Source organism: Aspergillus wentii (assembly GCF_001890725.1).
Source record: "Aspergillus wentii DTO 134E9 unplaced genomic scaffold ASPWEscaffold_2, whole genome shotgun sequence".
In the NCBI taxonomy this organism is placed as follows: Eukaryota; Fungi; Ascomycota; class Eurotiomycetes; order Eurotiales; family Aspergillaceae; genus Aspergillus; species Aspergillus wentii.
The window spans coordinates 1,882,674-1,910,642 of record NW_024467833.1 but is presented as its reverse complement, the minus strand read 5'-3'; the positions used below and the strand labels follow the sequence as shown (position 1 = coordinate 1,910,642).

The following is a 27,969-nucleotide window of genomic DNA, read 5'->3' as shown; positions in this document are numbered from 1 at the left end:
TGATGAAATATCTTCGCAAACCCCAAATGCTACAGTCCACGTTATTGCTTTATCACTTGGGGAAGATGGCCCGAAAATACGTGATGACCTTAATAAGAAGATGGAGGAAATGGACCAGGATTCAACCAACTCTCATAATTCAGCAAGAAAATTCTCATTTTGGGATGAGTTGGAAAGCAAAAATTATTATTGCTTTGATTGCTATGGGAAAAAGCGGAAGGAATTCACTATTAATGTGATGATTGTTGAGATTAATGGTGGAATTTGCAAGCGACTTGCCATTGGAAAAGCCTACCTGAGATGGTGGGCCAAGCAGAGTCCCAAGTTTAGCACCTTCGTTCTTGAATAATGCTGATATTCAGTGTATCAGTACAGCATACCTATTCGCTATGACAGACAATCTTATCTGAAAAAAAAGGGCTCTTTACATGGTATATCAGTCGACAAAAGCAAACATCTTAATCTCTACACTGACCCGAGGCTTACAGTCCACCGTCTCTGGATCCTCAAACGCCGTATGTGCCACAGTGGCACCACCACTACTCGCCTCTGCACTGTCAAACTGTTTGAATATCAACGCTTCGTCCGGCCTCTGCCCGCTCAGATAATACCACCGATGGCTGTCCCGATACGCCACATGCCCCAGTTCATTCCACCCATGGGGAAAAGTCATTCGAATCGAGTGCCAGTCTTCTTGAGGATTGACAGATAGCCAGTCACACACGGCCAGAGGATCTTTGCGAACCGTCTTCAAGGGTCGCCAGACATTGATTGCCAGTACTTGGCCTTGTTTTAGGGCAGCCAGCTCCACGGGGTCCTTGACTACATTCTCCAAGTGATGTCTGGCTCCCTCGACGGTAAAATCCGAGTGCACGCCGTGAGCGGGGGCTTGGTTAGCGGCAAGCTTGTTGGTGTCGGTGGCAAAGCAGCGGATTCTGTGTGTAAATGTGACTGTTTTATGGGCGCCGGTTCTATCTCAGTCAGCTGTCTGCGCTATATTTGTGCCAGCAAGCAAACCTACACTTTACGAACGAGGTCTTCTGTCGCTGGAATCAGAGACTGTCGTATTTGCTCCTCATTCCAGTCCTCTAGTCCAGGGACCTCATGCCGGACATATTGAAAGCCGTTGGTGTCGAGAGTGAATGATGATTCCTCGCCTCGTACATCGTGAACCAAGACAGGTCGTTTTTCTTGATTGTCTTTCATGTTCACCTCAAACTGCTCGGGACTTGTCTTGGTAAAGTCAATTGTATCATGCTGGCTTGCGGTGCGCTTCCGGAATACCATGTCAGTCTGGACATGTCGTTTCGTGTCGAGTGAGGTTGCCATCTTGGATATCTTTAGTGCTTTTAATGGATAGTAAGTATAGTTTGATAGATATAACAATCGAGGTTTGACTTGCTTCTGCTTTTATATCTTTTCCCTTTGATTGTCTTGACGGTGATCTTGCCCAGATGGGCTGTTCTCGGCTCGGGTTCGGGATGAAATGCGCATTTTATGCGTGTTTGATGCATTGCAGGGAGGTTTAAGCAGGCCTGAGCCCAATTTCATGCGGGGTAGACCCACTTCCCGAATACGAACCCGAATACGTATACGAATACGAAATACCGGGTATCTTCAAAAATAGAAATGCAGATGAAGACCTAGGCTCATCTTGCCTCTGTTTCGTTGAACTGCTATTCCATCAATTAGCAATTCTTAGTTAAATATCAAGCACCTCGTTAACCACGTTCACTAACACCCGCAACCTGTTTAGCCTGCTTGAGAGTGAGATCAACTTCAACAACATGACCCGTCCCACCAGCACTCGGGCAAATCTGACCAAAAAATCTTCTTCGTCGCCGGTAATTCATCGAGTGTAGACAGTAGTGGCACACGGACTCAGAGCCCTAGATCAAGCATCCGAAGCGACCCTGCAGTTGGCGACAATATAGGTGGTTCGGGCGGTGATAGATTCCAGGGCAAGGAGGGTCTGGGTTGTTGTCAGAGGAGGAATAGTGCGCTTTATAGGCTTTTCTCTTTACTGCTAAGACAGAAACAAATTCTACTTTTCAGCCAGTAAAAACAACGTTGTATGCAGCTCACAATAGATGACGCTGTGCCAGGAATAGTCGTAGTTATTGATGTGGCTGCATGGATCGACGGCTATCTCCACGGTATTGAAGCTAAGACGCCCCATCGATGGCATTCAGGCTTTAAATCTTAGTAGCAACTCGATCTGTTTGTTTGGGCGTTCCATGGCTAAATCAACTTTGTTATGATTGATGTCAAATTATTCGTCCGTGGATCCGTGGAAGACTACAATGTGTACCAAGTGCCATAGAAGAGTAATTTGAGTACAATAGACAAATCAATATATAACCTTGGGTCTGTTTTATTTCTATATCAGCTGGTTAGTAGAGAATGAGGAGGTGGTCTTTTCTTTAGTTTCCTTTCTATCTGCTAATTGTTTTGAATATTTTTGTATTTCCTGTCCTTAGGTTGTCTTCTGGGCCATGTCAAATCTACTCTTACAGGTCAAGGCAGTGAATGTACCTGTCGGTGCCTTGCTGCCTTGCTCTTTGTTGACTCCCCCCATCTCTTTGTTGACCAGCCCTCCTCCTCGCCTCAACTTCCTCTCTTCTTTCTCCCTCTCACACAAGGGGATTGAATGTCCATATTCCTTTGGTCTGGTAACGAAAGCACCAACGACTAGGTTAATTTTTTTTTCTCTCCATACTCCCTCTGCATCCGTCTTTCCCTCACTTACACCCCGTGTTGACTCCAGATCTGAGCAAAAACGCCATGACTTCTGAGGGGGGTTCGTCGAGGTCGACCCTCCTCAAGCGGCTTCCAGAGGAACTGCTTGAGATGATTGCTAATCGGGTAAGTCTGAATCATCATGGATTAGAATTCCTTTACCACGTGTCAATCTAATTTGATCAGATTGCGTCTGCAGATGTCCCGAACCTTGCCCTTTCCTGCAAGACATTTCATCGTCTTTTGACCAGCCGTTTATACGAAGACCTGATTCTGGTTCCTTCTCGAGATGGCACTTTCTACCAATTCGCCAACCGGTCCCAAAGAACCTACTTTACTGAAGATGGTGCTCCAATCAAGATATCCCCTTGGAAATTTCTCAAAAGTCTGGAATTCAGAGCTTTGTCTCAGACGACTGACCGCCGTACTTGCGCTCTAGAATATGGAGATTGGCTAGACAATTATCTCGACCCAACCTTGAAGGAGAACTTCATTTTACGCCATAGAACACATCGTTTCGAGTTTCTGTCGTGGGTGTCTGGCAAGATCAAGGATGTATTTGGCCACATCAAACCAAACACCCTGTCTGGATTCAGGTAACACTCTATTTATCTAGGATGAGTTCCAACCATTGGCTGACTCTTTCAACCAGATGGCACCTGGGATGCTGTGTTCCGAATTCTATTCTAGGAACGTCTGGGTATATCCCCCGTCACCAAGAGCGCATTACGAGCTTGTCTCTTGATATAGATGGCTCATGCAGACATGCTCCATCTTACGAGGGACTTCTTCAGCTCAAACAACTTTGCGAATTCTCATGGCAGAATTTCAACCCCGAAGGTAATGACCTCGTGATATTCAGATCAGTCCTTCGGAACAATTCAAACCACCTTATCACTTTGGGCGTCAAGGGACCATCCTTCCTGTGGCCGACGCTCAAAGGCCTCGGGCTTGTATCTTCTGACGAAGACGAATCCATTGAATATGAGTACGCTGAAGATGAAGATCCCGAAAACATCGAGCTTCATTCGCTTCAGCACCTATCTCTCAGCCAGGTCGATATTGGTTCATTGAATGAGATATATGATTTTTCCTTTGATCTCACGAAGCTCCGCTCTTTGAGGCTGGGGAGTTGCGGGAATGTACCTGATCTGTTTCGCGCCATACAATTGAGGGCTGTGGTCAATCTACGAACTTTACATTTCATAAATACCAACGATGATGATGATACCTGTCCAAGTGTTCTCGACGCTCTTATCTCATTCTTGGAATCGTTCAGCGGTCTTGAAGAGCTTTTCATACTCAGTATCTACTTGAGCTCCCGCCATTCGGATTCTCTAGTCGCCACGGAACCCTTCCAGTCTCATAAAATGAAGTTGAAACGACTACTCTGCCAACCAATATACCACTATGACGGCCAGAGAGATTCTTACGTTCACGACTCTCCGCTGATGTTTCTGTCTCAGCTAAAACATTTGGAAGCTCTGGAATGTTTGGGAGCCTGGGTCAGCCCAGGATACGTGGTAGGTTTTCATCTTTGGTATATTTATGAATCCCACTAACACGCTTTCTCCAGAAACAGCAAATTCGGTCCAGCAGAATTTCCAGATCCATCAAGCTTATCCATTTTCGAATGGAGGGAACTTACTACTTACTACAGGATGTCGTGAAGGAGCTAGTCAAGTCTGGTTATCCCACAGACTTACTCCCTCCGTCTATCCATACAAGAGATCAGCAGGCCCCTAAACCTGACGACAGTAACGAGGCTGAAAGAGCACCAAAAATTCCCGAATCTCATTTTCTACCTAAGTTATTCCAATTCGCCAAATGGGCATTTCGACCAGAAGGACTTCCCAGCTTGCAGGTTCTTGCCTATGGCGATTTTGCAAACAACGACCAAAAGTGGACCCGTCTTCTTCTATGCCGCCATGACCCGAATGTTTCTCTTGACTCTGGGGGTGCATCCGATGATCTCCCATTCAGACTTGTACACCCAGAAAACCAACGCTGCTTGGGGGGAATTGAACGAGGTCGAGAGCTACTTCATGAATTTTCGGCTGCGCCTCCAGTTTACAAGCGAGGAAGTTTCTAGACCACGACTTGGATTGGAGCTAGTTTTGAGGTTGGAAAATTAGGCAATGGTGCTTTGAAAATGCTTGAAATCGTCCTACGATTTAAGTTGCAGTTTCGCACGTGTAGTCTTTTTCTTTTCTTTTCTGTTTTGTCTTGTTTTCAATTTTCTTCGACAAATATTTGGCCATGTGGAATGGTGATAATAAGCTGCCACTGAATCAAAGCTCCTTTAAGTAACAGTGAGAAATATGAAATCGGCTATCTTACGTTCAAGTCGATCTACGAACCCACTAAGTTCTTGGTGATAGAATAACGGTATCTATCATCAACTGGATGTACTCATCCCCGTAGAACTGAATACTAATTGCTTAGGAGGTGACATATTTGACATATTTTGGAAATTGCTATTTCCATGGTGGTATCAAATATTAAGTTCCGCCTAATTTTACCGCTTGAATAGAATAATAGATAATCGAGCATAAATTAGCCACTGACATCACTTTCTTCGTATTCCGATCATCTGCTGTGGTGGTCCATGGAACAGCTCTGTATAAGCCTTTTATTGTCGGGTTCTTGACGTAAGTGATGCGGGATAAGCCGCTGCCGCGTATATAAGAATATAGAATATCACAACTGCATTATTTCAATAATTATAACAACAATCCAGCACAATGGCACCGGTAAAAGAAGAAGATAGCAATAACCACCCAAATAAGATTGAACTCACCGAATCCACTGCATACGATAAACTAGGCTATAGCTTTTCATTCTGGAAAAAATGGCTTATCCTATCTGTGTGCTTCTGTATCCAAATCTCGATGAACCTCAACGCGAGTCTTTATGCCAACGGTGTGGCAGCGATATCTGAAAAACACAATGTCAGTGAACAAGTAGCGCGCATCCCACAGCTGACATTCCTCTGCGCGTATGCCTTTGGCTGCGAGCTATGGGCACCCTGGAGCGAGGAACTAGGCCGATGGCCAACCCAGCAGCTGAGCCTGTTTCTGGTGAATATCTGGCAGCTGCCGTGTGCGTTGGCGCCGAATTTCGCCACGTATGTCATCTGTCGGTTGTTGGGGGGATTATCGACGTCTGGGGGATCAGTTACTCTCGGAGTCATTGCTGATATGTGGGAAGCTGAAGATCAAGAATACGCGGTCGCATTTCTGGTTCTATCTTCTGTTGGAGGGTCGGTCGTTGGTGCTGTTGTGGGTGGGTTTGTCGAAGACCGACATCCTCTGCCGTGGATATTCTGGGTCCAGTTACTCGCCGGCGGAGTGGTGCAGGTCATGCATCTATTCCTAGTCACAGAGACACGATCGACGATCATCTTGGATAGAGAAGCGAAGAAAAGACGGAAGAATGGGGAAATGAACATCTACGGTCCGCACGAGATGCATGGCTTTGAATTATCAGCTCGCGATATCTTTATCGTCTGGAGTCGACCGTTTCATATGCTCTTCACGGAGCCAATTGTGCTGTGGCTGTCGTTGTTGAGTGGGTTCAGCGATTCGCTCATCTTCACTTTTTTGCAGGGGTTTACGCCGATATATAAACAGTGGGGGTTTGGGACGATTCAGATTAGTCTGGCTTTTATTCCGTATGCTCCCCGTTTTGGATATATTGGATGAAACTAATGTGATAGACTACTTATCGGATATTTCATGGCGTATATATCATTTCTACCGTCAATTCACATGTTTCGCAAGAGACGACGCAAGAATGGACCTGATTCTGTTCTGCCTGAAGCGAGGTTATGGTGGCTTCTCTACGGTACCTAGTTTCTACAAAGTTGATATGACAAGTCTAACATATATAGTGATACTCTGCCTCCCAATCGGCCTTTTCGGCTTCGCATGGACAAGTCTCGGTCCACCTCAAGTTCACTGGATCGCCCCAATGATCTTCACCACCATCATCGGAATCGCCAACGTACGTCCCATCAATCTTAACCATACTAATTACTAACAAAATGCTTAGTACTCAATCTACCAATCCTCAATCGACTACACCGTAGCCGCATACGGGGCGTACGCTGCCTCCGCAACAGGCGGCAACGATTTCGCCCGCGACTTTCTCGCCGGCATCGCAGCGATGTATTCAACGCCGATGTTTGAGAATATCGGACACAAATACTCATATGAGTATGCATCGACGATTCTTGCATGTGTTTCTGTCGTGGTTACCGTGCCGATTTACTTCTTTTATAAACATGGGCCTGCGATACGGGCGAGGTCGCCGTTTGCGAAGAGGATTGAGGAGGAGAGGCAGGCAACTAGACGGAGGAGGGAGAGTCTAGTTGAGAGCGAGAGGGAAGAGAAGAGAGGGGAAGATCATTTGGAGGTTGCTTAATGTTTATTTGTATTTTGATATATTTCTCGGTTATCCTTCAAATTATTCGCTATATCGTGAGAAAGCCACCCAGTAGGACACAGTGCTATAGTTTTATTCTATCGGGAGGAACCAAAATAGAATAAAAAAAAAATGAACCCAACCCGATTTGAACGGATAACCTCTCGATCTGGAGTCGCTGTTGTGCTGTTAGTGGAAGTTTTTAAAACCACACTTGGCGGTGAAACTTACAATGCGCTGCCGTTGCGCCATAGGTCCTATGGTTAGCAGTAGTTAGCGAAATAGATTTTATAGCCAAAGCCTAGATAGTATCATTGAATATCATCGAATCGCTTTCCACTTGGTCGTTCCTTACATCTGATGTTTCAAGGCTGGAGGCAGAGATTAAGATTCATTCAAAATATACGGAACTGCTATCAAGTTTCTAATATCACATATGGTCTATTTTGCAGTGTGAATATAGCTAATGACCAACCAGGCCCAGCCCTAACCCTCACCCTTATATCAGGACAGCTCAAAGAAAAATATGCTAACATAAAACATCGTATATTTAAATTAAGGTATCACAGTTATTGACTGATATCTAGGTCGTACATCAAGTCCGTCTTCATCACGTATTTTGTCCCGTTATGCACCGAGGTTCCCGAATGGAGGAGACCAGCTGATTAGGGCCTCGCATTCGTCTGCGTCGAGGACATCGTCGAGGACCCAGGCGTAGCAGCCGTCGAGGTCGGGGAGGCCTTGTTTGACAAAGTCGACGCGGCGGATGGTGGGATTGGCTTTGGTGTTGTCTAGGATGGAGGAGGAGAGAGACATTTTGAGATATTAGAAAGTTGATATGAATATGATGCAGTGATTTCAAGGATTAAATGCCCCGGGGCCAGTATTAATACTAAGATCTATCCATCCAGGGACAGAGCCTTCTAAAGGCTTAGACCTACGCGTACGCAAAGTGGAGAGCACAACCCAGCTTTACTTTTTACTGAACTGATTTTTTCAGCTGACCGATCTCCAACCATTGCTACAATCTCACCATGCGCCAATCGGCCACAGCCAGCCACTTGGTAGTGATTGAAGCTAGTTGGCCCCGATCTGTGTATGAATCTGTATCTGCACCTATTCGCGGTTAGCGGTCACGTATTATTCGGCTATTTTGCTGTAATTACGCCTAAACAACACCCACCGATCGCAATGCCAAGCCGCTAGCATAGATCGGGTAAACCCAACACACGCCCAAACAAGGCGGCTTGTGGTTTCGTGGATGCGCCATCTGCAGTCCCCATCTGGAGAATAATTCCAACTTATTATCATTGGCTGTGCGGAGACTGTCTTGCCGTCTCACTGAGAAATGTCTGCTTACTTTGAAGCTATCCATACCGACGATCAGTCTTGAATCATACGCTAACCTCGTATTACAGCGAACGGTCGATCTCAGCTGAAAATGCCTGACTAGTGGGCGTGAAAACCCCCGCTGTGTGCCGATGCGGTGGGATAGTTACTCCAACTCGTGATAAACCACTTTGTGATCGCCAGGTCGTCGAGACGTTGCTTCAGATAGTCTGCTGCTCAGTTGATTTTTCTCCTTTCTCATTTTTATCCCTACTACAGAAATGGCTACGCCTACAAGTGTTATCGCCGAGCGGGGTGTGTGTCCGATTCGCACCGCAGGATGTTTGATCATCGGTGACGAAGTCTTGGGTGGAAAGGTGAGTCGCGTGTACTTCAACTTGCACTGAATTGTATATATCCAGCAGACATAAATACTAATAGGTTCCGACAGATTGCCGACGTGAGTCACTTGATGGATTGAGGTCAACAAAGATATCCATATGACTAACCAATACAGACCAATTCGCATTTCATGGCCCGATTTTGTTTTGAACTCGGAATAGTACGTCATATTGAATGCGGGAGATATCCGCGTATCACGAGCTATGGCTGAGATTCTGCTAGGAATTGATGCGAATCGAAGTCATCCGCGACAATGAAGGCGAGATCATCGAGGCCGTCCGCCGCATGAGTAACGCATATGATCTTGTCGTGACAAGCGGAGGAATCGGTCCGACGTCAGTATACTGCATATTTCTTTTGGGAAAAACACTAATTTATTTTACTAGTCACGACGATATAACATTCGCCGCCGTCGCAAAAGCTTTCGACCTCGATCTCATGGTACACCCAGTCGCCCTGGAACGAATGAAGAGCTGGCTACAGTCCCTACGCCCCGACACCCCCGTCGATGAAGAATCCCCAAAATTCAAAGCCTTACTGCGTGAAATCAACATCCCCGTCGACTCGCGACGACCCCTCGAAGAGCAGGCCATTTTCAACCTCGAAGACAGCTATTCTCCAGTCCCAGTCGTCAACGGAAACATCCATATGCTCCCTGGAGTCCCCTCGTGGTATGAGAGATTGCTCGACGGGCTGAAACCGTATATTCTGCCCCGTCTGGATAGCGAAGCGGGCAAGATTCATCGCGTGTTGATTTCCACACCTCTGCCGGAGAGTGAGGTTTCGCTGTTTCTGGAGGGTTTCGCGAAGCGGGTCGAGGCGGATGATATTAAGGTTGGGAGTTATGAACGGACGGGCTATAAGAATAATACAGTCACGCTTGTTGGAAGGTGTGTTTTCCTTTCAGAGTAAGAGGTGTTAAAATACTGACTTTTTCAGACATCTCGATCAACTCGAACGCCTTGTCCCAGAGGTGGAAAAGGGAGTTAACGGTCGTCGCGTGATGACGGAAGGAGAGGATGATTAAGTATGATTATAGATAAGCTAAATTTAAATAGATCTTGGCTGTCGATCCAGCCAAAAAGAGTTTACGATTAAGTTACTCTGCATAACCCAGATTCCATTATAGATTGCCCTTCTCAATTCTATAAGTGTGATGGAAAGAACGTTTTCGAGAGCTGACACCCTACAAAACTCCATTTCTCGGGATGAGACAACCAAAGAACAGAAGAAGAAATTTTCGTTTTCTTTTTCTTGAACATAAGCAACCATTAATAGAAAACCATACAACAGCAGGGATTCGTTGGTTGTCACCCACGCGACTACTAACCTGCTGTATAAATCCATGAAAACTGCATATAGTATCGGGTATTGCCGGCTGTCCTGCGCCCTGTGACAAGTGCAGTCTCCACTCGGGCCATTTTTCGCATAATATCATTGGTTGAAAAACCACTTATGTCGATCTCCGGTTGTACCCGAAGCCCTAAATTTGCATATTGTAAGTGGAATGGATATTCTTCAACCTTGATCATTTCACACATCTAATAACTAAACCACAGACTGGGTCAGCTATCAGCATGTCGACAACCACAACAGCCGTCGAGCTGCAAGAAAGCCACGCAGCGCACAGATCTGTCAGGCCGTCTGACGTGGTGCAGGCGTCTCTCCAAGCCGACGCAGAAGCTCCCGACGGAGGTCACGCCTGGGTTGTCGTTTCCGGCTGTGCCATTCTCACCTGGTGGTTCATCGGCACGTCGTATTGCTGGGGTATTTTGCAAGCCGCGCTGGTCAAGGAGGGCGTGTCCTCGCCTTCGACGCTGGCTTTTGTCGGGTCTCTTGCGCCAGCGTGTATCTCGTTTCTGGGAATCGTCAATGCCAGAGTTATTCGCAAGCTGGGAACGAGGACGTCTGCGTTGATTGGGGTGTTCATATTAGGACTGGGAGAGGTGTTGAGTGGGTTTGCGGTGCATAGTATTGGGGGATTGTTTGTGACTGCGGGGGTTGTGTTTGGGGTTGGCATTAGGTATGTTTATCCTCTTGGTGGTAATGTGTGCTAATTGGCAGTCTCTGTTTTATGGTCGTGTCGGTTGTTCCAGCGCAGTATTTCAAGGCAAAGAGAGGGATTGCCAATGGGATTGTGTATGCTGCGGGTGGGCTCGGCGGTGCGGTCATCAGCTTCATCCTGAATGCCCTCCTGCAACATGTGGGAACCGCCTGGACATTCCGCATTCTCGGCTTCATGACATGGGCCACTGGCTTACCGGCTGCATACCTCATCAAACAACGCACCTCCATCCCGCCCACAGCCCTCATTGACTGGCAACTCCTCCGCGACCCCCGCTTCCTCCTCCTCTTCGCAACCGGCGCCATCGCCACCTTCCCGCTGCTCGTCCCGCCCTTCTTCCTCCCCCTATACACAGACTCGATGAACATGGCCTCCAGCGCAGGCGCAGGCCTCGTCGCCGCATTCAACTTTTCCTCCGCGCTCGGCCGTCTCCTCTGTGGTTTCTGCAGCGACTTTATCGGTCCTCTCAACACGCTCGTTCTCTCCCTCCTTCTCAGTGCGTTGAGCATGCTCATCCTCTGGCCTGTTTCCACATCCATCGCTCCGCTGGTTATTTTTGTCATCATCAATGGAATGAGCAACGGCGGCTTCTTCTCGACTATGCCCACAGTCGTGGGGAACGTCTTTGGCTCGGCCAGAGTGTCTGTTGCGATGGCGATGGTGGTGACTGGTTGGGCCGGGGGGTATCTTCTGGTATGTACCTTCTACTGTTTCCTAGGTTGTATGCTGACTGTTCTAGGGTGCTCCAATTGCTGGGTATATCCTCGACGCGTCTGGAGGGGAAGATAGTGGAATTGAGGCATATCGGCCGGCGATTTTCTACGCAGGAGGAATGGCGCTGGGAGCGGCTGTTGTTGCGCTCGTTATAAGGTTGAAGACGGATATGTCGCCGGTTAAGAGGCTGTAACTTCTTGCAAAGTTTTCAATTCAGCACTTCATAGAATTATAACACTCCATTTCACTCTTATCCAATGGGCTTGTGGTTTAGTGGTATAATACTCCCTTAGCATGGGAGTGGTCCGGGGTTCGATTCCCCGCGAGTCCATTTTTTGTTTTTTGTTGGTCTAACTAATGGTTAAGACACATACTTCCTTCTCTTGTAAAGAAGCATTGATGATGCTTTCAAGAAGTCGGACGAATGTTAATAGGCCAGACAGATAGTCTTAGACCCAGGCCAGATTGTATTTGAAGCCAAGTATTACCTTGATGTTGGTAATGGCGACCTGGTGACTGTTGACGGACTGTGGCGAGGTTATCGATGCGCTTTGATTGGCTTTTGGCTGAAATATAACAAGGTAGGCTGGTTGTCACTATCGAATCAAACTGTGTCTGATAGTATTTAAATTCCATCAATGCCGCCTGTCTCTCTCATACTCACATCTACCAGCCTACTATCAATCATGTTAGCCAGTAAAGGAACTACTGGGAGTTATATATAGCCCACATTGATTGTATATACTTTCAATGTTTAAAGACATGCGCTTGGCTTTTTCTACCGACTTTATAAATCTGTCTGTAATTATCTCAGGGAGCCTTTATTGTCATAAAATATGGAGTAAATCCCTGCTTTATTCAGGAAGAATTCATTCCATCTTCCAAGAGATGCTTGTGAGAAGGATAGAAATTATATTCATTGGTTATCTTTTACCTATTTCTTTTAGTCCTAAGAGCCCCGCTTTTCCTATTGTAAATAGCAGATCTATACAATCCATTATATACCAAGCACAAGGAATCAAAGCCTCTATCTTATCCCTCTTCTACTTCTACAATCAAAGTAAAGGCAGTGGAATTCTGGGAAAGAGCCAGTTTCCCGTTGCACAGAGATATTCCATTAAAGTGTTTACCTACTCTGGGGTAACGTGGCGTGAATTGTATTCGGACAGAATGACCAATCAGAAGACATGTTGATACATGACCCAGTAGCAGTTGCAATTCGTTCTTCGCTGTAGATAGAACACATAATCCATCATATAAGTTCATTCTGCTTAGTTTGCAACATTCAATGCCTAACTATCACGGATAGATATGATACCTGTCAAATGCTGACATCAACCGTGTTCTTACTGGGCCATGGAAGTTGGTCACTGCGCCGACTGGTGATAGCCGTTAGAGATGGTCTTAGCGTCAACTAATGGACCACCGGATAATCTCTTAAACCCTGTTAGCTGATTTTTGACAGCTGAAAATTTGCATCTGCAGAGAATCCTCATCACCACCATGGGGTACCAGCTGCTTTGCATCGGCTGCGTGGCAGCTGTTATATATCTCGCCATTCGAACCATCTATCGTCTCTATCTTCATCCCCTCAGTAAATTTCCCGGACCGAGGTTGACTGCCATTACACACCTGTATGAGTTTTATTACGATGCGGTTAAAGGGGGGAAGTTCATGTGGGAGGTTGAGAGGATGCATGAGCAATATGGTCAGTCCTGCCAGTATCTCTTGATGATTATCTAACGAGATAATAGGCCCCATAGTCCGAATCAACCCGCGCGAGCTACACATTAAAGACCCCCATTTCTTCGACCGAATCTACACCAGCAAAAGGCAAGAAAAGGACAAGTACATGGTGCGAATCTTCGCGAGTCCGCTCTCCGCCGCCGCAACAGTCGACCATGACCTTCACCGAATGCGTCGTGAGCTGGTGAATCCCTTCTTTTCAAAGCGATCAGTCATGGCGCTGGAGCATCTGGTGCAGGATAAAATTGAAAAGGCCGCGTCACGTCTTGAGCAGGCTCACAAGGACGGCACGGTGGTGTCCGTGGATGGGCTTTTCGCCGCGTTGACGGCCGACGTGATCTCGCATTATACATTTGGAGAAACAATGAGAATTCTGGACACCAACGACCTGCGAAATGACTTTCGAGAGGCGGTGGTTGGGGCGGGTGAGATGTGTCATCTGGGACGGTTTTTCGGATTTTTCCAATCGATTCTGGAATACGCGCCTGATCTTATTGAGCGCGTTCAGCCAAGCGCGAAGGGATTGTTTGATTCCAAGCGTATGCTCGCAAATAGGGCCGAGGCGACGATGAAGGGTGATTTTGGAGAAAGTGCCGGCGGGATGAGGACAATCTTTGACTCGCTCTTGGATAAGTCGGTTCCTGAATCCGAGAGAGCAATAGCGAGGGTACGCGATGAAGCGATGACGGTGCTTGCTGCAGGTACGGAGACAACGGCAAGAGTGCTCGCCGTGGGTACATTTCATCTATACCGTGATAGAGAGATGATGATCTGGCTGCGAGAGGAGGTGAGGCAGGTGATGCCTGAACCGACTAGCAGTGTTCCATTGTCGCAGCTGGAAAAGCTACCATACCTGGTATGGATCCATCGCATACCCAAAATTCGACTGTACAGCTAACCAGATCAGACGGCCGTGATCAACGAGTCCCTTCGCATGTCGCATAGCGTGTCCATCCGACTACCACGTGTTGCGCCGACACCGATCGAATACAAAGACTATACCATTCCACCGGGAGTAAGAACTGCAATCAATTCCCCATTTCCATGAAGCTAACAGCCACAGACACCCGTCAGCCAAATCCTCTACTTCATGCACACAGACCCCTCCATCTTCCCCGATCCACACACCTTCAACCCATCCCGCTGGATCAATGCATCCGACAAGGGCGAACGCCTGACTAAATTCCTCGTCCCCTTCACCAAGGGTCCACGCATCTGCGTGGGAATGAAGTACGTATCTTTCGTTCAATTTAAATAACTTCAATTAATAGATGCTAGTTTGGCATTCTCGGAACTATACCAGATGTTTGCGGTTCTTGTCCGTCGTTTCGATCTGGAAATATACAAGACTACTCCTGAGAGTATCCGTATTACCCGCGATTTGATGATTGGATTGCCAGATTCAGATGCGCTGAGAGTGAATGCGTTGGTTTCGGGTGTTGTCAGAGATTAACTTCAATGTATTTAATTTACGTGATACCTTGTAGTTTTGTCTATGCCATTTGTCCCCTGGGAAAATTACTCCCTATAATGGCGGCATGTGCTTAGTATATGAAATAGGATTTTAACAACATATATTCAAGACAGTTCAAAATCTGGTCCTTCACACCATACTATCCATGCTACCTACCCGCAATGAGTTCAATATTCAATGAAGCAGACCCAGTTTGCGCGCCGTGAAGCCCACCACTCCGAACGACGCCGTGACCCCCGTGAAGACAATAAGCCCACCAAAGTTCGTTCCATACGCCAAGGCAAATGACCTTCCTGACCAGGGCCACTTGGAATTAATCACGGCTTCACTTATCGGGCCACAGGCTATGGAGCCGACACCGCGGATGGCCGTGAATGAACCCAGCAAAAGGCCCACTGGAGCCGACTGGTCTTTCTCTTTGACGTTATGCACGATGCCAGGCCATGTTGCGCTGGCACTGCCGGCGAAGACACCGTAGAGGACGGCAAACACGCACAGAGGAGGCAGGGAGACAGACACGCCCCATAACACGACCACGCAGATGACAGTGCCTATCGTGGCTAGGAAGATGACGTCGGCTACGTGCCAGCGGTCAATGAGAAATCCGACGAGAATGAAGCCAACTACCATGCCGGCGTTCATGGCTGTAAGCGCAACTGTTGTGCCGAAGCCGGATTCGCCAGCTACTTGTCTGGAGAAGGTGGGGAGGTAGAGTGTTGGGGCAAAATATCCTAAGCCTTGGAGGAGATTCCCAAGTTGAAATATAAGGAATGAGGGGGACTTGAGGAACGTAAAGCTGATATGTTGTGGCTTCCGGGTCTGTGTGGCGGATACTTGGACACGAGGCTTCACAAATGGTAGGAAAGGAGACACAAGCAAGAAGACGATGACAGCCCATGCCCACATGGTGACTCGAAATGAGAAACGTGAGAGTGCCAGCTTTGCAACGTTTGGAAATATCACACCCGCGACGCCGGTCCCAGCCTGTATTTGTCAGTATCACTCTGGGTATAAAGAATTATGGTAGATGACTTACCCAGCAGGCTCCATATGCCAGTCCTTTTCTCCTTACAAACCACTCGTCAATGAATACTAACACTGGATAATAGAGCATACACGCACCGAGCGGATAAACAATTCCTTGGGTTAACAAGAGCTGCCATACACGGGTGGCGAACGAAGACGAGACAATCGCAATCAGCACTATCGCAAGACCAACAACAATGCTCACTCGACTGAGATGAGGCCATCGTTGAATGATAAACAAGCTGACAGGCGAAGCCAAGTACATAATGCCCTACGATCGAATGAGTAATCTGGCCCTTTGTCGAGCGAGGATACACATACCAAGGCGCATGAACCTATCATCGAGACAAGCGATTTGTCTTGGCTGAATGGCTCGTTTGTGGTATAGTAGTCTTGGAAAACACCGAAAGAGTATGGAAAGCCTGGACATTCGTAACATTAGTTGTATCCCAAGATATCTAGAAGACACGTACCCCAACTCATCATCTCAAAAACAAACGCTCCCGCTAGGCATAACCAAGCATCTCTGCCTCCATCGACCGGCGGTAAAGAGAATTCTCTTAGCCCAGATTGCTCATTTTCACTCTCGTTCTGCTGATTCACTCTCACTTGGGACTCCTGTAGCTCGATTTGACATTCAACGTATGGAGAAGATGGCCCTGCTGACTCTATGTGATCATGGTAGCCACCAGGAGTCCCGGTACCACTGTGGACAATCAAGCCATCCATTTTGATTTTTACGACTACGAAGAGTTCGATGGTGTGGGAAGAGGACTCTTTGTGCCATCGAATAACCCCACCCACGTGATGAACTGGCTGATAAATCCATCATCTATCATATGCAGGCCAGATGCAAATCGGATGGAGAAGCCGATGTGAGCTGTTTTGGGAAGAAACCATTGGAGGACTGATTCATCAAAGCCAATGGATTTTCATACTGAAACAGGAATGTGTCTCCATTCTGAATACCTATATGTGGCAGGGCTCATCAAATATTGGATGGTACCTAGGTCATTTCCCAGAGACGCCGGCGTTGCACTGTTGGACGATACCTCCTTCCATATCCTTCGGAGTACATCGAATGTCGTAGTTATGGCCCGATCCACCCAGCCGCCCTAGAAGTCGTAGCTTGTCATGGTAGAAAAGATAGGAGGGGCAAAAGTTACCCGTTCAACATTCTGGGTAGGATGTGAGGCTTTTTGTAGCATGTGTACTTGAATGACCATACCCCTCTTTAGGTACTAGGGTCGGATAGAATACCCGGTGATACCAGGATCGGGATACACTGCTATTGGAAAGAGGTGGAAAAGAACCCGACCTGATCGGCATACTCCATACCTTATCGAATACCTAGTAGGATAGAATACTACAAAATAAAGGATTGAATCAATACTATATCTATAGAGATGGTAAAAATTAGGTAAAAAATATAATAATGCGTAGATATGACAGTCCGCGGACTGATTTTCCGGGGTACATCAAATGTCAACATGATATCACTGGCTGTCATTGTTTGTGTCTATAAAAAGACAAATAATAAATCCCCAGACTTATTCTACTAAATATAGTCCTAAAAATCAATTCAATTATATTCAAAAGTAGAAAATAATCTAAAATGGCCTCAGCCCTCCCCAAATACAGTGTCACAGACGCTCCTCCCTCCTACGACTCCATTCTCCAGAAAATCGACAACGCTGTTGGCAGAGACAGATCCCCCGAAAAGTACCTCGCTGTCGCCAATACCCTCAGTGACAGGGAGCTCACCGTCATCACCAACGAAGCAAAAGACAAGCCTCTCCCGCCGAGGGCGACAGTCGCCATGGCCAAAGCGGCGGAGACTGAAAAGGCGCAGCAGGGCCTGAGGGACGCAGCGGGAAGTGCGACGCAGGCGGCACAGGATGTTCTGGGTATTTTCGAGGCGGTGCGGTTGAAGATTATTGAGATTGGTAAATTCACAAGTCGGATTTTCTGCCGGCTTTGCAAGGACATCAGCAGGTTGGTTCTATTATCTTGTGAAGATGAGTATGCTAATGGTGGTAGACGTTTGAGCAGATTCTCACCGATAGTCGAGATTTGGCGGTCGATATCGGTCAATATGCATCTTGTAGGTACCTTTAAGTACATAAGAACACAGGTAACACAGACAGCCTTTGACCGGGTCGTCGTCGAGTTCTGCGCCAATCAAAGCAACACAGTCGAGCAGGGAATCGCGCAGATCGAAACCTTCATCGCAGTAGGCATCATCTATCCACCTCTATCAGACCTACTAACAATCCCAGAAAGCAGACGGGCTCGAAACCAAAGGCAAAGCCATGAAGACCCGATTCGAAACGCTGGGCAAGGAGTTCGGCACATTCGTCGTTTCTTTCAACGACTGGGCCAAGGACAAACAAGAAGGCATCAACAAGGAGGTCCAAGCGCTGCAAGACCAGATCAACGGATTGAATGAAAAGGTGAACCGCCTGGAAAAAGCGCTGGAAGGACTGGGTCTTTTCCTTGGTGTTGGATTGCCTGTGCTGGCTGCTGGTATTGCGCTTTCTGGTCGTTTTGCTCCTTTGGTTGGAGTATGTTGTCTTCCTCTCCTCTTCTATCTGCCATACTAATAACATAGATTGTCGGTCTTACCGTTGCCATTGGAACAGCCGGCTCAATCGCCGGAATCGCCTCTGCGCTCTTAGTATTCCGAAACCAGATCCGAGGCAAGGAGAACCAGATCAACAAGCGAGGGCAGATCACACAGATCCAGGACGCTCGTAATGGGCTGACCAAGCTGGGCACCGAGAAATTGACCAGCTTCTCTGAAGCCGTCAATATGCTGTCTGGGTTCTGGCAGAATGTTGCAGTGGATGCGCGTGCAATTAGGGACTGGCTGAAGACGGGGGCGGATTTTGCGGTAGGTTGTCCATTGTGATGTTATAATGGGTATACTGACAGAGTAGTCTTCCCCGGCTTATATGAGAACAAATCTGGACCAAGGGTCAGGATCTGTAAGTTTGATGCTGGATGATGGTGCTATACTACCAGTATGTACTGACCGTTGCAGATCAAAGCATGTCGACCTATCTCGATGCGTATGCTCGAGGCATTCAGCCCATTACGTAGATTTTACTCGATCAATAGGCAACATAAGAAATAAACTGGATCGCCTGTGTTACTATAGACCGACCCCGGAGACAGTCAATGAAAAACCACAACTCTTTTAAGATTGAGTACTTTAAAAAGATTCATCCCAAAAACTTTAATCTTGATAAATTAATGGCTTTAACCAGACCTCTTTATACACTTGAAACATGGTAGGCGTAAAATGTTCTCTTCAAAATGAATTTGTCAAAGCAATATAATACTGAAAGGAAAATACGATGCTATCTTGAACAGAAGAATGCGATCGGCTGAATTGGTAATTGAGAGAGACCGGTTTGTGCAGATATGCGTTGACACTGCCTAGATAGCTAGGCAGTAATCAGAAATCATTCCAGTTACAGAGCCATCAAGCTACCCAGGAATGGAGGTTCGGCGTCCGAGTCCCCGGGACGTGGAATTCGGGGTCAATAGTCAGCTGGACGTAATACACCCTCTTTCCTTCAATTTGGCTAGGGTTAATGGCAATGGCATTTCCGCCCAATCTTTTGCGATCGAGATTTTGCCACCGAATATCCCGACCGTCTTGCAGATCGGGGTGCCAAGGGTCATTCCAAATGGCAGTCGCTTCGAAATTGGCGTCGGTGGTAAGGTCACACCACACACTGTAGTTATGGAATCCGATGACTGCGGCGAGATTCTGGTGTCCACGACCTTGGAAGAGAAGAACAGCCGATCCTCCACTCGGTCTAAAGTCCAGCTGGATGTAGCTGGCGTTGTGGTGGGTGTTGATGGACCACGTTGCTTCGTGGCCATCGGTTCGGCGCACATTTTCATTCATATTCCCGACCGGAATTGAGAAGGTATACCGATCCTCAACCCTCATCCAGCCCGTGGCATCAAACCGGCTGGTGTCTGGCGTCCGTATGGATATCTCCCTATCGTCTGTGGGTGGGGTTTGCTCGAGCTGATTTTTTTTCGTCGCTGGTTAAAGGTCTCGCATCTTCAATCTTGATGTATTGTGACGGGCCACCTTCGGTTGCTCGCTGCAGAAGAATTGCCCGTAGACCGGTTGGATCTCCTTGGCGCGGTGGGTGACTATGGCATCCAAGTACTCCCAGGGCTTTATCCGGCTGCCCTTCGATGGCAGGCAGTTCAATCAAAGGCAGTTTGATGTGCAGGCCTGCATTCGTCATCTCATAGGGCCGCGACGGCTCCCTTGTCTGTAACACTTCCCCACTCAATTCCCTTCTCCCCCGCTCATTCATCTCCCTGCAATTCCCAAAATCTTCAGGGCATGTTGCGAGTACATTCCGAGCTTCATCGCGGTCCGGATCTGTCGCGTCAATCACTCTCCGCCGCAACTCGGGATTTCTGGTCGTCCGAGCGAACAGCGTCTGGTCACTAGACACCTTCATGATCTCCAGCTGCAATCTCTGAAAGGCCATCTCCCCCTCGCCGTAGATCATGGGCATGTGGACTCCAAACAGTCCCATCAGGCTGTAGGCACGGTCTTCCAGTCGGCTTGTCTGTCTGCCGCTCGCCCACGACATCCGCTGCGCAACGCTGGCTGTCGGGTCGTTGAACAGCACAACCCCGCTTGGGATTCCCGTCACCTGGCTGATGATCCTCTGCAGACTGGCCTTGGTGCCGATTTCATCCCAGTGGGAGTTGAAAAAGACCATGTGCAATGGGGCCAACAGCTCCTGCAATGTCCATCCACGCGTAAACCATCTACTATGGTGCAACGCAGCAAAGCCGGCATCGCCGGAGTTCCTGACATCCGATATGTAGGTACAGCAGACTACTGACTCACGATACCACAGAAACATGGAGTTGAGGGCATGGTTGAGCTCGACCGGGTCGGTTTTGTTGATGCAGCAGGTATCGACCCAGGCATAGTCGATGCGGGCTTCCCTTGCCTTTTGGCAAAAGGCTGCGATTTTTGCTGTATCCGGTCTTTGCCGTTGGGCGCTCCCAGACGGGCTTGATGATGTCTTGATACGAGACTTCCTGCTCAGATGGACCCCAGGTATGCGACAGGATGGCGTATTTGGGAACGGGGGTTACCGTCCCATCATTGTTTCTCCTTGGAAACTGCTCAAGCTGGAGGGTGGTTGTGTTGAGGAGCTTCATTTTGAGGGTTCAGAAAGATAATCCAAGATGTGCGTGCAACAAAAACAAGTCGAGCATTTGCTCTGCTTTTATCGCCTCGTTGGTACTTTTATCTCTTTCAGCCTGGCAGACACGGAGGGGCATACTGCTGAACTGGTCTGCCGATGAATGCACGTCATTCTCAATTGGGTTTATGCGGTCTTTCCATGCATCCCATGCATCTAATTCATCTTCTATCATGCATGTATATGTACACCGTTTTGTAAGATCCCTGGACGCAACACGCCCCTCATACTGCGAGTCTTTGTCCTGTGGCCATTCGAAAACTATCCCGCGCTTTCCGTGGTGCCACGTTGGGCACGAAATTTGTGGCCGAGTGCTATATCGGCCTCAGTTTTCGACTTTTCATCCGCTCGGCCGAATGTGGTATGGGTTGCCAAAGAATATCACGGATTTTATCGAGCAGTGGAATCAAGCTGTTCCATGACTCGTAAAAGTAGAGTCGCGCCTTGAAAGCATCCGAATAGAGCATACATTTATTCAAGGTAGTTTTCAGCACACTTATGGATGATATCCAGTGCGAATTTCTCACTGGATGCAGTGTTTCGGTCAATATCCGCTGGATAATCGACACTTTGGCTAATGCCTCCGGTTGTGCTGGATAGGATATTCATGATACGAGGGTGAAATATGGTGGATATTCCTTGGAGCTCAAATATACTTCGGGTGCCGACTAATTACTATAACCGTGGTTGCTTCATCAGGAGAAGTTATGTTGGCATGCGGTATTTCGAGAAAGCCACGAGAACCACATTTGTACTACGCAGAGACGGAGGCCAACAGGGTGAGCATGGAAAAGAGATAATTCATTGTTTGCAGAATGACGAAGAGGCGTATACCCGATCTACTGGATAAATGGTGAAGATTGCCACATTCCAACTGAAGATGGTCATGTGGACTTTGGACACAGAATACCATCCGCATATATTCGTACAAATGATCTCCTAATCCAGATATCCGCTTATGGGAAGATAAACACATAGCCGAGTTTGCCAACACCAGTCTTCTCCCAGTCCCATCCAATCTTTCTCGGGCCGTTTCCCCAAACACCGGGTGACCTGCACCACAATGGCATCTGGATTTTTTGAACTGGTCAACTTCACTACGCGTGCATTGCATGAGCGACAGGCTGGGCTGGGGATGGCATGCACATATTTCGACAGAGTTCGATGCGGACAGATGAATATGTCTTCCGTACGGACCGCCCGAGTGTCATTCGGGATGGAATATCGCGTACAGATAAACATCTTCTCGTCAGCATGGTAGAGCAGAATAGCCATCTCCACATTTCTGTATGCATAGCACTCATGCACGAGATATCTCCCCTTCGCATGGGGAACAGACACAAGAACCCCCTTATCGATATATCCACAACTCCTTTTCTTCCTTCCCAGTAAATAATCCTCGATCCGCAGTCTATCTCGAAACGTAATCACGATACACGGACACAGGTCAACGAGACCACTGGAGATTGCACAGTATCTCGTCAACGGGTCATTCATAAATTTCGCAGGACTAGTGGGAAATTCCTCGCGCGGATGCAGTTTCTGGCATCCTTGGCAATATGCCCAGTGGGTGTCTTCTAGTGCGATTAAAACATCTGCTCGTGTGTAGTTCCGGTCGCAGTATGGTCTGTAAGGGAGGAGGCGAGGGAAACGGAGGTCGTCGGCTGGGAGGAGGGGAAAGAGAAGGTGGTATAAATCTTTGCAGGTTAGAGTCAGTCGGACTTTATCTGGGAGTGGGAGGAACCATAGGATGGCGAAGAGGAGCTCGAGGGGGAGTTCGAAGAGGATTGATTCGGTAATTTTTCGGCAGAGGAGTTTTTGTATTATTCTCCAGATTTGTATCATTTTTCTGATGGTTGATGGGTTGAGGTGGGGGAGTTGAAGTGAAGATGGAAAATACATCACGATTTGTTGTGCATCGCTGCCTAATCAGAACCACAATATTTCTCGTTAGGTTGCCTCAAGATTTTACCCCGATTTATGGATATTAAAAACGTTTCATGATAGTCCTCCTAGCCAACACTCCATAAGAAGTCAATAAAAAGAGCAAGGCCGACCAGGGGCCCTGATTTCTGCTAGCTAACATGAATGCCTTGGTATTTCCAACTGGCATGCTTGCTAGGTGCTCCACGAAAATATCAAAAGGGGCTGTCTCAAAGTCGGTGAAATTGAAGAGCTGGCTCTTGCATAGAATCAAATGTCCGCCATCAAAATAAGCCTGGATGATCCGTCCTTGTCGGCCCATAAATGAAAACAGTTGAATCTATAATCCTTAGCGATGGCATGAATAAGCCCAGATGATAAAACATACAGGGATGATAACATGCTCTTCAAAAAGCTTGAAACACATTCTACTCTGCATAGCTGCAAGAATCACCAATATCTCGCCCCTTAAAACTCTCTCATCGCCCGTAATATCATGCAGTATGGTAATCATCAGATGCGGCGTATCCAGTTTATTCTCAATTCTTTCCCATGACTGAGTAGCACGAAACTCAGGGTCTTGGTCATAGTAAACAGTGGCTGCGTATCTCTCTTGTATCATCGATTGCGAAAAGCCCCTTCATTATCACGTATTAGCAACTTTATCGAGTTAGAGGGCCATGCGTGATCTTACTCTTGATACCTCCAGCCCATCAAATTCCCCAAAGAATGTTTGAAGCCATCAAGTGGTGGCATTCCATGTCTTCGGGCGCCATTGAACCTCCAAGCCATTTGGTAGCTGAGATCGATTGCTTGAGTGAAGGGGCCGGAGCGGGATATACTCTGTAATTCGTAATCAGTTACTGCCAGCCATTCCTGCGATTCACCATCTTCGACAATCGGGTATTGCTCCAAGATATCGGCTGAAGAGGACTGGAAGAAGAGTCTTGTCGGGTCATTCGCAGAATGGACTTTGATCTTGAGCTGGAAAAGATCATCGTCGTCCAGGGCATGCTTGGTCATATCCCGGACAGTATAGAAAATATCAGATAGGAATTCCAGTATGTCTGCTCTTTGCTTGTCCTTCTCATCTCCCCACAACTGTTGCTCTGTCCACTTAAAGTAGCCAGACATGACGCTGAAGATATTATAAATGTATACTTGGGTAAATATATATATAAGACGTACCACGAATGTGACGCAAATTTTATGGAAGATGACATAGTGGTGTCTGCCTGGTTTTATCCCATCCATGGATCATACCGCACATAAAACCCAACGCATAATTAGTAATACCTCTAAACCCCTCGATTCGACCACTTCATGCCCAATATTATGATATCATAATCTCCAATCAGTCGTCAAATTAAGCTCACTCCTCATGCAGGGGACAAATGCCAGATCCCCGAAACGGTGGGTACCACAACCCTAATAAGCCTCCCGGATTCCCCGCAGATCAAGATTCAAGGCTAATGCCAGAAAGAACCCATCCGCCGGTCTGTGCCCTGCAAACACCCGTAAGCCAATGGGGATTTTTGCGTTTTATGTTGTGCTTCGGAAAGGAACCGGGTGGCTTGTGTGACTGGGCCCAAGCTCCAGAGTGACACGGACTCATGATCCTGCATGCAGAGTGTACGGTAGATCGTGGGCTGGCTGAGGCTATGTGGTTAAGCAGGTTCGAAGATCTTGGCAGGACAAAGCGTGTGTGGGATCTGCTGTAGGGCGTGATTTACTTCTGACAAGGCTTACCTTCAGCTTCTAGCCTACTGCCGTAATTCCGAGGGAGGTCATATTATGGGGCACGATTGAGGAATACCACTGGTCTGATCAGCGACAACCTCGTCCTTCTACTCCGTATTTCCGTATACTAAGACAATAGACCTCTCCGGTCCACTATTCCTCCGAACTGTTCATCCTCGGCGACATTCTCGATTTGTCAGCCCTACACCAGATAAACCCTATCGGCATTCCCCCGTTCCTCTATTTGTAAGCAGTACTTACACACTAACCCCCCTAATCCAAAAACTCCCCGAGAAAACAAAAACCCACCGTGTTCTGGTTTATCTCTCACCCGTCCCCCGTGTAGTCATGAGAATCGGTAGACATCCTACCCAATTCGGTTTAGCGCGTCGTGTCAATCGCGTTTAAGCTTAGTGGGGCGCTAACCTAAACCGAGTGGGTCCCCACCTGTCAAAAGGAGACGTCGGAGATTCGGAGTGCCAGATTGGGATAGGGCATGCCACGTCTTCGGGTGCTGGATTATTAATGCCGGACAATACTGTAGAATGTTTCCGTGCGGGGGAATGCTGGTCCGTTGTTAGTAAGTAGGCAGGGGGGTTTACTTTTTGTGTCCTTGCGGAGTATCGACGGTGTGTAGAGGAAGTGGTGAGGATGGCTGTTGTACCTACTCTACCAGTTGTTTTGGGTTTTTATTATCGCTCATTCCGGTGCTATGTACCATCATGTGAAATGTTACTGATTACGCGATATATAAGAACGGTGGTGTTGAGTAGACCAATATGTGTTGAATACATATATATTCGACACCACGGGTATAGAGCCAACATAGGGAGACCAGCACCACATTCTTAGCATCGTTCGAATAAAGTACGTGCTCAAAGGAGTAATCAACCAACACAATTTAAAAATATTTTATAAAAACCTCGTCCCCCCGCCTCGAAATCCAGCCTGATCAGGCCTCGATTCCATGGCTGCAAGGCCTGAATACGACTCATGTCTCATCAGATAAGATCTTCTCTGCCCTGGATGGAAATAAATTCCACGTGGGCACAAGGCGTTCCTCAACAGTCATGGTTTGCACGTGCAAAGCTCGATAAGAGTAAGATCATTCATTCCCAAAATGGAAGATACATCTGGATCAATGAGTCCAGAGTCCATTTTGGGACAGATTCTAGAAGGAGTTTCCGCATGGAGATGAGGATGGATTACTAGATTGGGAGATACATAGACAACCAATGAAACTAATCATTGAATGGAAACTACCATTAGTCATTCCCCTCTTACAAAACAATCAACGGAGTTCTGGAGTCGGAGTTGGGCTGTGCTGTGTTCTCCTTTGGGCGGGTGTGCCAAGTCCGAAACTCCTTTGGGTAATGCGTTGACAGGGATCTGAGTCGCCGAATCGGGAAAGGCGAGGTTTTGCTTTTTGCTTGTATTTTTTAATTCTTGATGACTAAGGTGTGTATGGAAGGGCGAATACGAGTGCTCTTATTCTGTACAGTATATAGATATTAAAAATAAGAATAGATCGACAATTAGATTGAGTTTATCTAGTATTATTGATATTGATATTGAATATCGTGGTTGTATTGCGTTTGCGTAAATGCTACAGTTCTAGCCTTCTAGATGGCTTTAGATGGCGAAGCGAAGGCGCATACAGATCGAGCTAGGAACCAGACTGCTGGATATCAGTACTGACTCAAAAGCTTTCCTCCGTTAAGTCCGCAATCCGTGTCCGCATCCGTTTCTTTTTTATTGTCCGGATTTAGGATTTATGAAGCGTATATTAAGGCCATGTCGCCGTTGGATAGAGAATACAAAGACGAGGGTACTATTTAAATACTTCTTCATCCTCATCTTCAACTGATTGCTTAATCTTTGCTTAATCTACCGTTCTAACCATGACTCGCGTGCTCCTGACAGGTATGTTCCCTGTATGCTAATGAAAGACTATACTAATTTTACCAGGTGGAAGTGGCTTCATTGCCGCCCATGTCCTCGAGGCTCTTCTAGCCCGCGGCCACTCTGTCGTTACGACTGTTCGCTCCCAGTCCAAGGCTGAAGCAATCCAGCGAACCCATCCAGACATTGGTAAGGATCGTTTGTCGTTTGCTGTTGTTGAGGATATTGCTCAGCCGAATGGTAAGTCTGTTCTGCAGGTTCTAAAGGGATAAATACTAATGAAGAGCAGCTTTCGATCGCGCGGTCGTGTCTGATCCTCCTTTTGAAGCTGTTATCCATACTGCTAGCCCATATCACTTTCATGCTAAGGATGCGAAGGAGCTGTTAGATCCTGGTATGTTTTATTTATCATTCCTGTTGTGACAAATTCTGACTGTCTAGCTATCATCGGAACTACTGGCATTCTCAAGTCCATCCAGCAACATGCGCCTCTTGTTAAGCGAGTCGTCGTGACATCCTCTTTCGCTGCCATCAACGATGTCTTTGCAAAATCAGCCGGCAAGATCTACTCAGAAGCAGACTGGAGTCCTATCACAGAAGAACAAGCCAACGACAGTCCTGCGAATGCATATCGCGCCAGCAAAACCTTTGCCGTACGTATCTCATCTACTTACCAAGACTATTCTAATATGCGTATAGGAAAAAGCAGCCTGGGACTTCATCTCTACTCAGAAACCCCCCTTCACCCTCTCCGTAATCAACCCCCCTCTCGTCCTCGGCCCCATCACACCAACCCTCACCTCCCTCTCCACCCTCAACACCTCCAACCAACGCATCCGCGACCTCATCTCCGGCGCCGCAAAGGCACACTGCCCACCAACAGGGAACTACCTCTTCGTCGACGTGCGCGACCTCGCCCTCGCGCACGTCCTCGCCGCCGAAAAACCCGAAGCAGCCGGGAAGCGCTTCTTCACCGTCTCGGGCCATTTCTCGAATAAAGAGATTGCGGGGATTATCGGCGAGGAGTTTCCTGAGTATAAGGAGAGACTGCCGACGGGTGAGGCGTTGGTGTCCGGGGATTATCCGGCTGATGGGGTTTATGGGTTTGATAATGGACGGGCGAGGGAGGTATTGGGGGTGAAGTTTCGGGGGTTGAGGGAGTGTGTTGTTGATGCTGTTAGGAGTTTGGTGCTGTTGGGGGCGGATGAGTATCAGGGGTAGAATTA

At 47.4% G+C, this 27,969-nt stretch overlaps 14 protein-coding genes and 1 non-coding gene across 15 annotated transcripts; 8 read left to right on the top strand and 7 right to left on the bottom strand.

The window, feature by feature from the left end:
* Positions 1 to 436: 436 nt before the first annotated feature.
* Positions 437 to 1,329, bottom strand: ASPWEDRAFT_168660 (uncharacterized protein; the record flags this gene model as incomplete). Its single annotated transcript, XM_040830328.1, has 2 exons — positions 437 to 971; positions 1,022 to 1,329. The coding sequence occupies 2 exons, from the start codon at positions 1,327 to 1,329 to the stop codon at positions 437 to 439; spliced, it is 843 nt and encodes a 280-aa protein (XP_040692450.1).
* Positions 1,330 to 2,784: 1,455 nt separating this feature from the next.
* ASPWEDRAFT_168659 (F-box protein) lies at positions 2,785 to 4,831 on the top strand (the record flags this gene model as incomplete). The annotated part of the gene is made up of 4 exons (XM_040830327.1): positions 2,785 to 2,865; positions 2,926 to 3,335; positions 3,392 to 4,262; positions 4,316 to 4,831. The coding sequence occupies 4 exons, from the start codon at positions 2,785 to 2,787 to the stop codon at positions 4,829 to 4,831; spliced, it is 1,878 nt and encodes a 625-aa protein (XP_040692449.1).
* A 650-nt stretch (positions 4,832 to 5,481) lies between these two features.
* Positions 5,482 to 7,320, top strand: ASPWEDRAFT_127531 (uncharacterized protein; the record flags this gene model as incomplete). Its single annotated transcript, XM_040829229.1, has 4 exons — positions 5,482 to 6,412; positions 6,458 to 6,585; positions 6,632 to 6,744; positions 6,793 to 7,320. Coding segments are annotated over 4 exons (1,544 nt in total), but the record flags the coding sequence as incomplete, so codon positions are not given.
* Positions 7,321 to 7,542: 222 nt separating this feature from the next.
* On the bottom strand, positions 7,543 to 8,076 carry ASPWEDRAFT_36449 (uncharacterized protein). Its single transcript, XM_040834462.1, has one exon. It carries the CDS (start codon positions 7,978 to 7,980, stop codon positions 7,792 to 7,794), a length of 189 nt encoding a protein of 62 aa, XP_040692447.1. The 5' UTR covers positions 7,981 to 8,076; the 3' UTR covers positions 7,543 to 7,791.
* A 418-nt stretch (positions 8,077 to 8,494) lies between these two features.
* On the top strand, positions 8,495 to 10,108 carry ASPWEDRAFT_127527 (uncharacterized protein). Its single transcript, XM_040829228.1, has 7 exons — positions 8,495 to 8,514; positions 8,583 to 8,870; positions 8,945 to 8,953; positions 9,011 to 9,055; positions 9,118 to 9,230; positions 9,282 to 9,785; positions 9,835 to 10,108. The coding sequence occupies exons 2-7, from the start codon at positions 8,775 to 8,777 to the stop codon at positions 9,920 to 9,922; spliced, it is 855 nt and encodes a 284-aa protein (XP_040692446.1). The 5' UTR covers positions 8,495 to 8,514; positions 8,583 to 8,774; the 3' UTR covers positions 9,923 to 10,108.
* A 321-nt stretch (positions 10,109 to 10,429) lies between these two features.
* On the top strand, positions 10,430 to 11,867 carry ASPWEDRAFT_149284 (uncharacterized protein; the record flags this gene model as incomplete). The annotated part of the gene is made up of 3 exons (XM_040829568.1): positions 10,430 to 10,918; positions 10,960 to 11,653; positions 11,700 to 11,867. The coding sequence occupies exons 1-3, from the start codon at positions 10,473 to 10,475 to the stop codon at positions 11,865 to 11,867; spliced, it is 1,308 nt and encodes a 435-aa protein (XP_040692445.1). The 5' UTR covers positions 10,430 to 10,472.
* A 66-nt stretch (positions 11,868 to 11,933) lies between these two features.
* On the top strand, positions 11,934 to 12,005 carry ASPWEDRAFT_t75. Its single transcript has one exon. It is a non-coding gene; the product is annotated as a tRNA-Ala (tRNA).
* Positions 12,006 to 13,177: 1,172 nt separating this feature from the next.
* Positions 13,178 to 14,873, top strand: ASPWEDRAFT_180261 (cytochrome P450; the record flags this gene model as incomplete). Its single annotated transcript, XM_040831835.1, has 5 exons — positions 13,178 to 13,382; positions 13,429 to 14,276; positions 14,328 to 14,435; positions 14,484 to 14,650; positions 14,699 to 14,873. The coding sequence occupies 5 exons, from the start codon at positions 13,178 to 13,180 to the stop codon at positions 14,871 to 14,873; spliced, it is 1,503 nt and encodes a 500-aa protein (XP_040692444.1).
* ASPWEDRAFT_149277 (uncharacterized protein) lies at positions 14,840 to 16,649 on the bottom strand (the record flags this gene model as incomplete). The annotated part of the gene is made up of 4 exons (XM_040829567.1): positions 14,840 to 15,878; positions 15,931 to 16,191; positions 16,242 to 16,342; positions 16,394 to 16,649. The coding sequence occupies 4 exons, from the start codon at positions 16,647 to 16,649 to the stop codon at positions 15,069 to 15,071; spliced, it is 1,428 nt and encodes a 475-aa protein (XP_040692443.1). The 3' UTR covers positions 14,840 to 15,068.
* An 886-nt stretch (positions 16,650 to 17,535) lies between these two features.
* ASPWEDRAFT_168652 (uncharacterized protein) lies at positions 17,536 to 19,022 on the top strand (the record flags this gene model as incomplete). The annotated part of the gene is made up of 7 exons (XM_040830326.1): positions 17,536 to 17,919; positions 17,961 to 18,024; positions 18,068 to 18,153; positions 18,200 to 18,484; positions 18,532 to 18,813; positions 18,860 to 18,911; positions 18,964 to 19,022. The coding sequence occupies 7 exons, from the start codon at positions 17,536 to 17,538 to the stop codon at positions 19,020 to 19,022; spliced, it is 1,212 nt and encodes a 403-aa protein (XP_040692442.1).
* Positions 19,023 to 19,407: 385 nt separating this feature from the next.
* ASPWEDRAFT_168651 (uncharacterized protein) lies at positions 19,408 to 19,839 on the bottom strand (the record flags this gene model as incomplete). The annotated part of the gene is made up of 1 exon (XM_040830325.1): positions 19,408 to 19,839. One exon carries the CDS (start codon positions 19,837 to 19,839, stop codon positions 19,408 to 19,410), a length of 432 nt encoding a protein of 143 aa, XP_040692441.1.
* A 97-nt stretch (positions 19,840 to 19,936) lies between these two features.
* On the bottom strand, positions 19,937 to 21,134 carry ASPWEDRAFT_48919 (uncharacterized protein; the record flags this gene model as incomplete). Its single annotated transcript, XM_040837183.1, has 3 exons — positions 19,937 to 20,008; positions 20,351 to 20,972; positions 21,004 to 21,134. 3 exons carry the CDS (start codon positions 21,132 to 21,134, stop codon positions 19,937 to 19,939), a joined length of 825 nt encoding a protein of 274 aa, XP_040692440.1.
* Positions 21,135 to 21,925: 791 nt separating this feature from the next.
* Positions 21,926 to 23,303, bottom strand: ASPWEDRAFT_341898 (uncharacterized protein). Its single transcript, XM_040833941.1, has 2 exons — positions 23,151 to 23,303; positions 21,926 to 23,099 (listed from the first exon to the last, which is right to left on the bottom strand). Exon 2 carries the CDS (start codon positions 23,078 to 23,080, stop codon positions 22,118 to 22,120), a length of 963 nt encoding a protein of 320 aa, XP_040692439.1. The 5' UTR covers positions 23,081 to 23,099; positions 23,151 to 23,303; the 3' UTR covers positions 21,926 to 22,117.
* Positions 23,166 to 24,235, bottom strand: ASPWEDRAFT_168649 (uncharacterized protein; the record flags this gene model as incomplete). The annotated part of the gene is made up of 3 exons (XM_040830324.1): positions 23,166 to 23,441; positions 23,490 to 23,739; positions 23,796 to 24,235. 3 exons carry the CDS (start codon positions 24,233 to 24,235, stop codon positions 23,166 to 23,168), a joined length of 966 nt encoding a protein of 321 aa, XP_040692438.1.
* A 2,507-nt stretch (positions 24,236 to 26,742) lies between these two features.
* On the top strand, positions 26,743 to 27,964 carry ASPWEDRAFT_168648 (SDR family oxidoreductase; the record flags this gene model as incomplete). Its single annotated transcript, XM_040830323.1, has 5 exons — positions 26,743 to 26,764; positions 26,810 to 26,983; positions 27,033 to 27,137; positions 27,185 to 27,396; positions 27,443 to 27,964. 5 exons carry the CDS (start codon positions 26,743 to 26,745, stop codon positions 27,962 to 27,964), a joined length of 1,035 nt encoding a protein of 344 aa, XP_040692437.1.
* Between the last annotated feature and the right edge of the window lie 5 nt (positions 27,965 to 27,969).

Coding starts and splice junctions, on each gene's coding strand:
- ASPWEDRAFT_36449 (XM_040834462.1), bottom strand. CDS start 7,980: ATGTCTCTCTCCTCCTCCATCCTAGACAACACCAAAGCCAATCCCACC.
- ASPWEDRAFT_341898 (XM_040833941.1), bottom strand. CDS start 23,080: ATGTATTTTCCATCTTCACTTCAACTCCCCCACCTCAACCCATCAACC.
- ASPWEDRAFT_127527 (XM_040829228.1), top strand. CDS start 8,775: ATGGCTACGCCTACAAGTGTTATCGCCGAGCGGGGTGTGTGTCCGATT. Junction 9,231..9,281: donor AGCGGAGGAATCGGTCCGAC/GTCAGTATACTG, acceptor TTATTTTACTAG/TCACGACGATATAACATTCG. Junction 9,786..9,834: donor ACAGTCACGCTTGTTGGAAG/GTGTGTTTTCCT, acceptor TGACTTTTTCAG/ACATCTCGATCAACTCGAAC.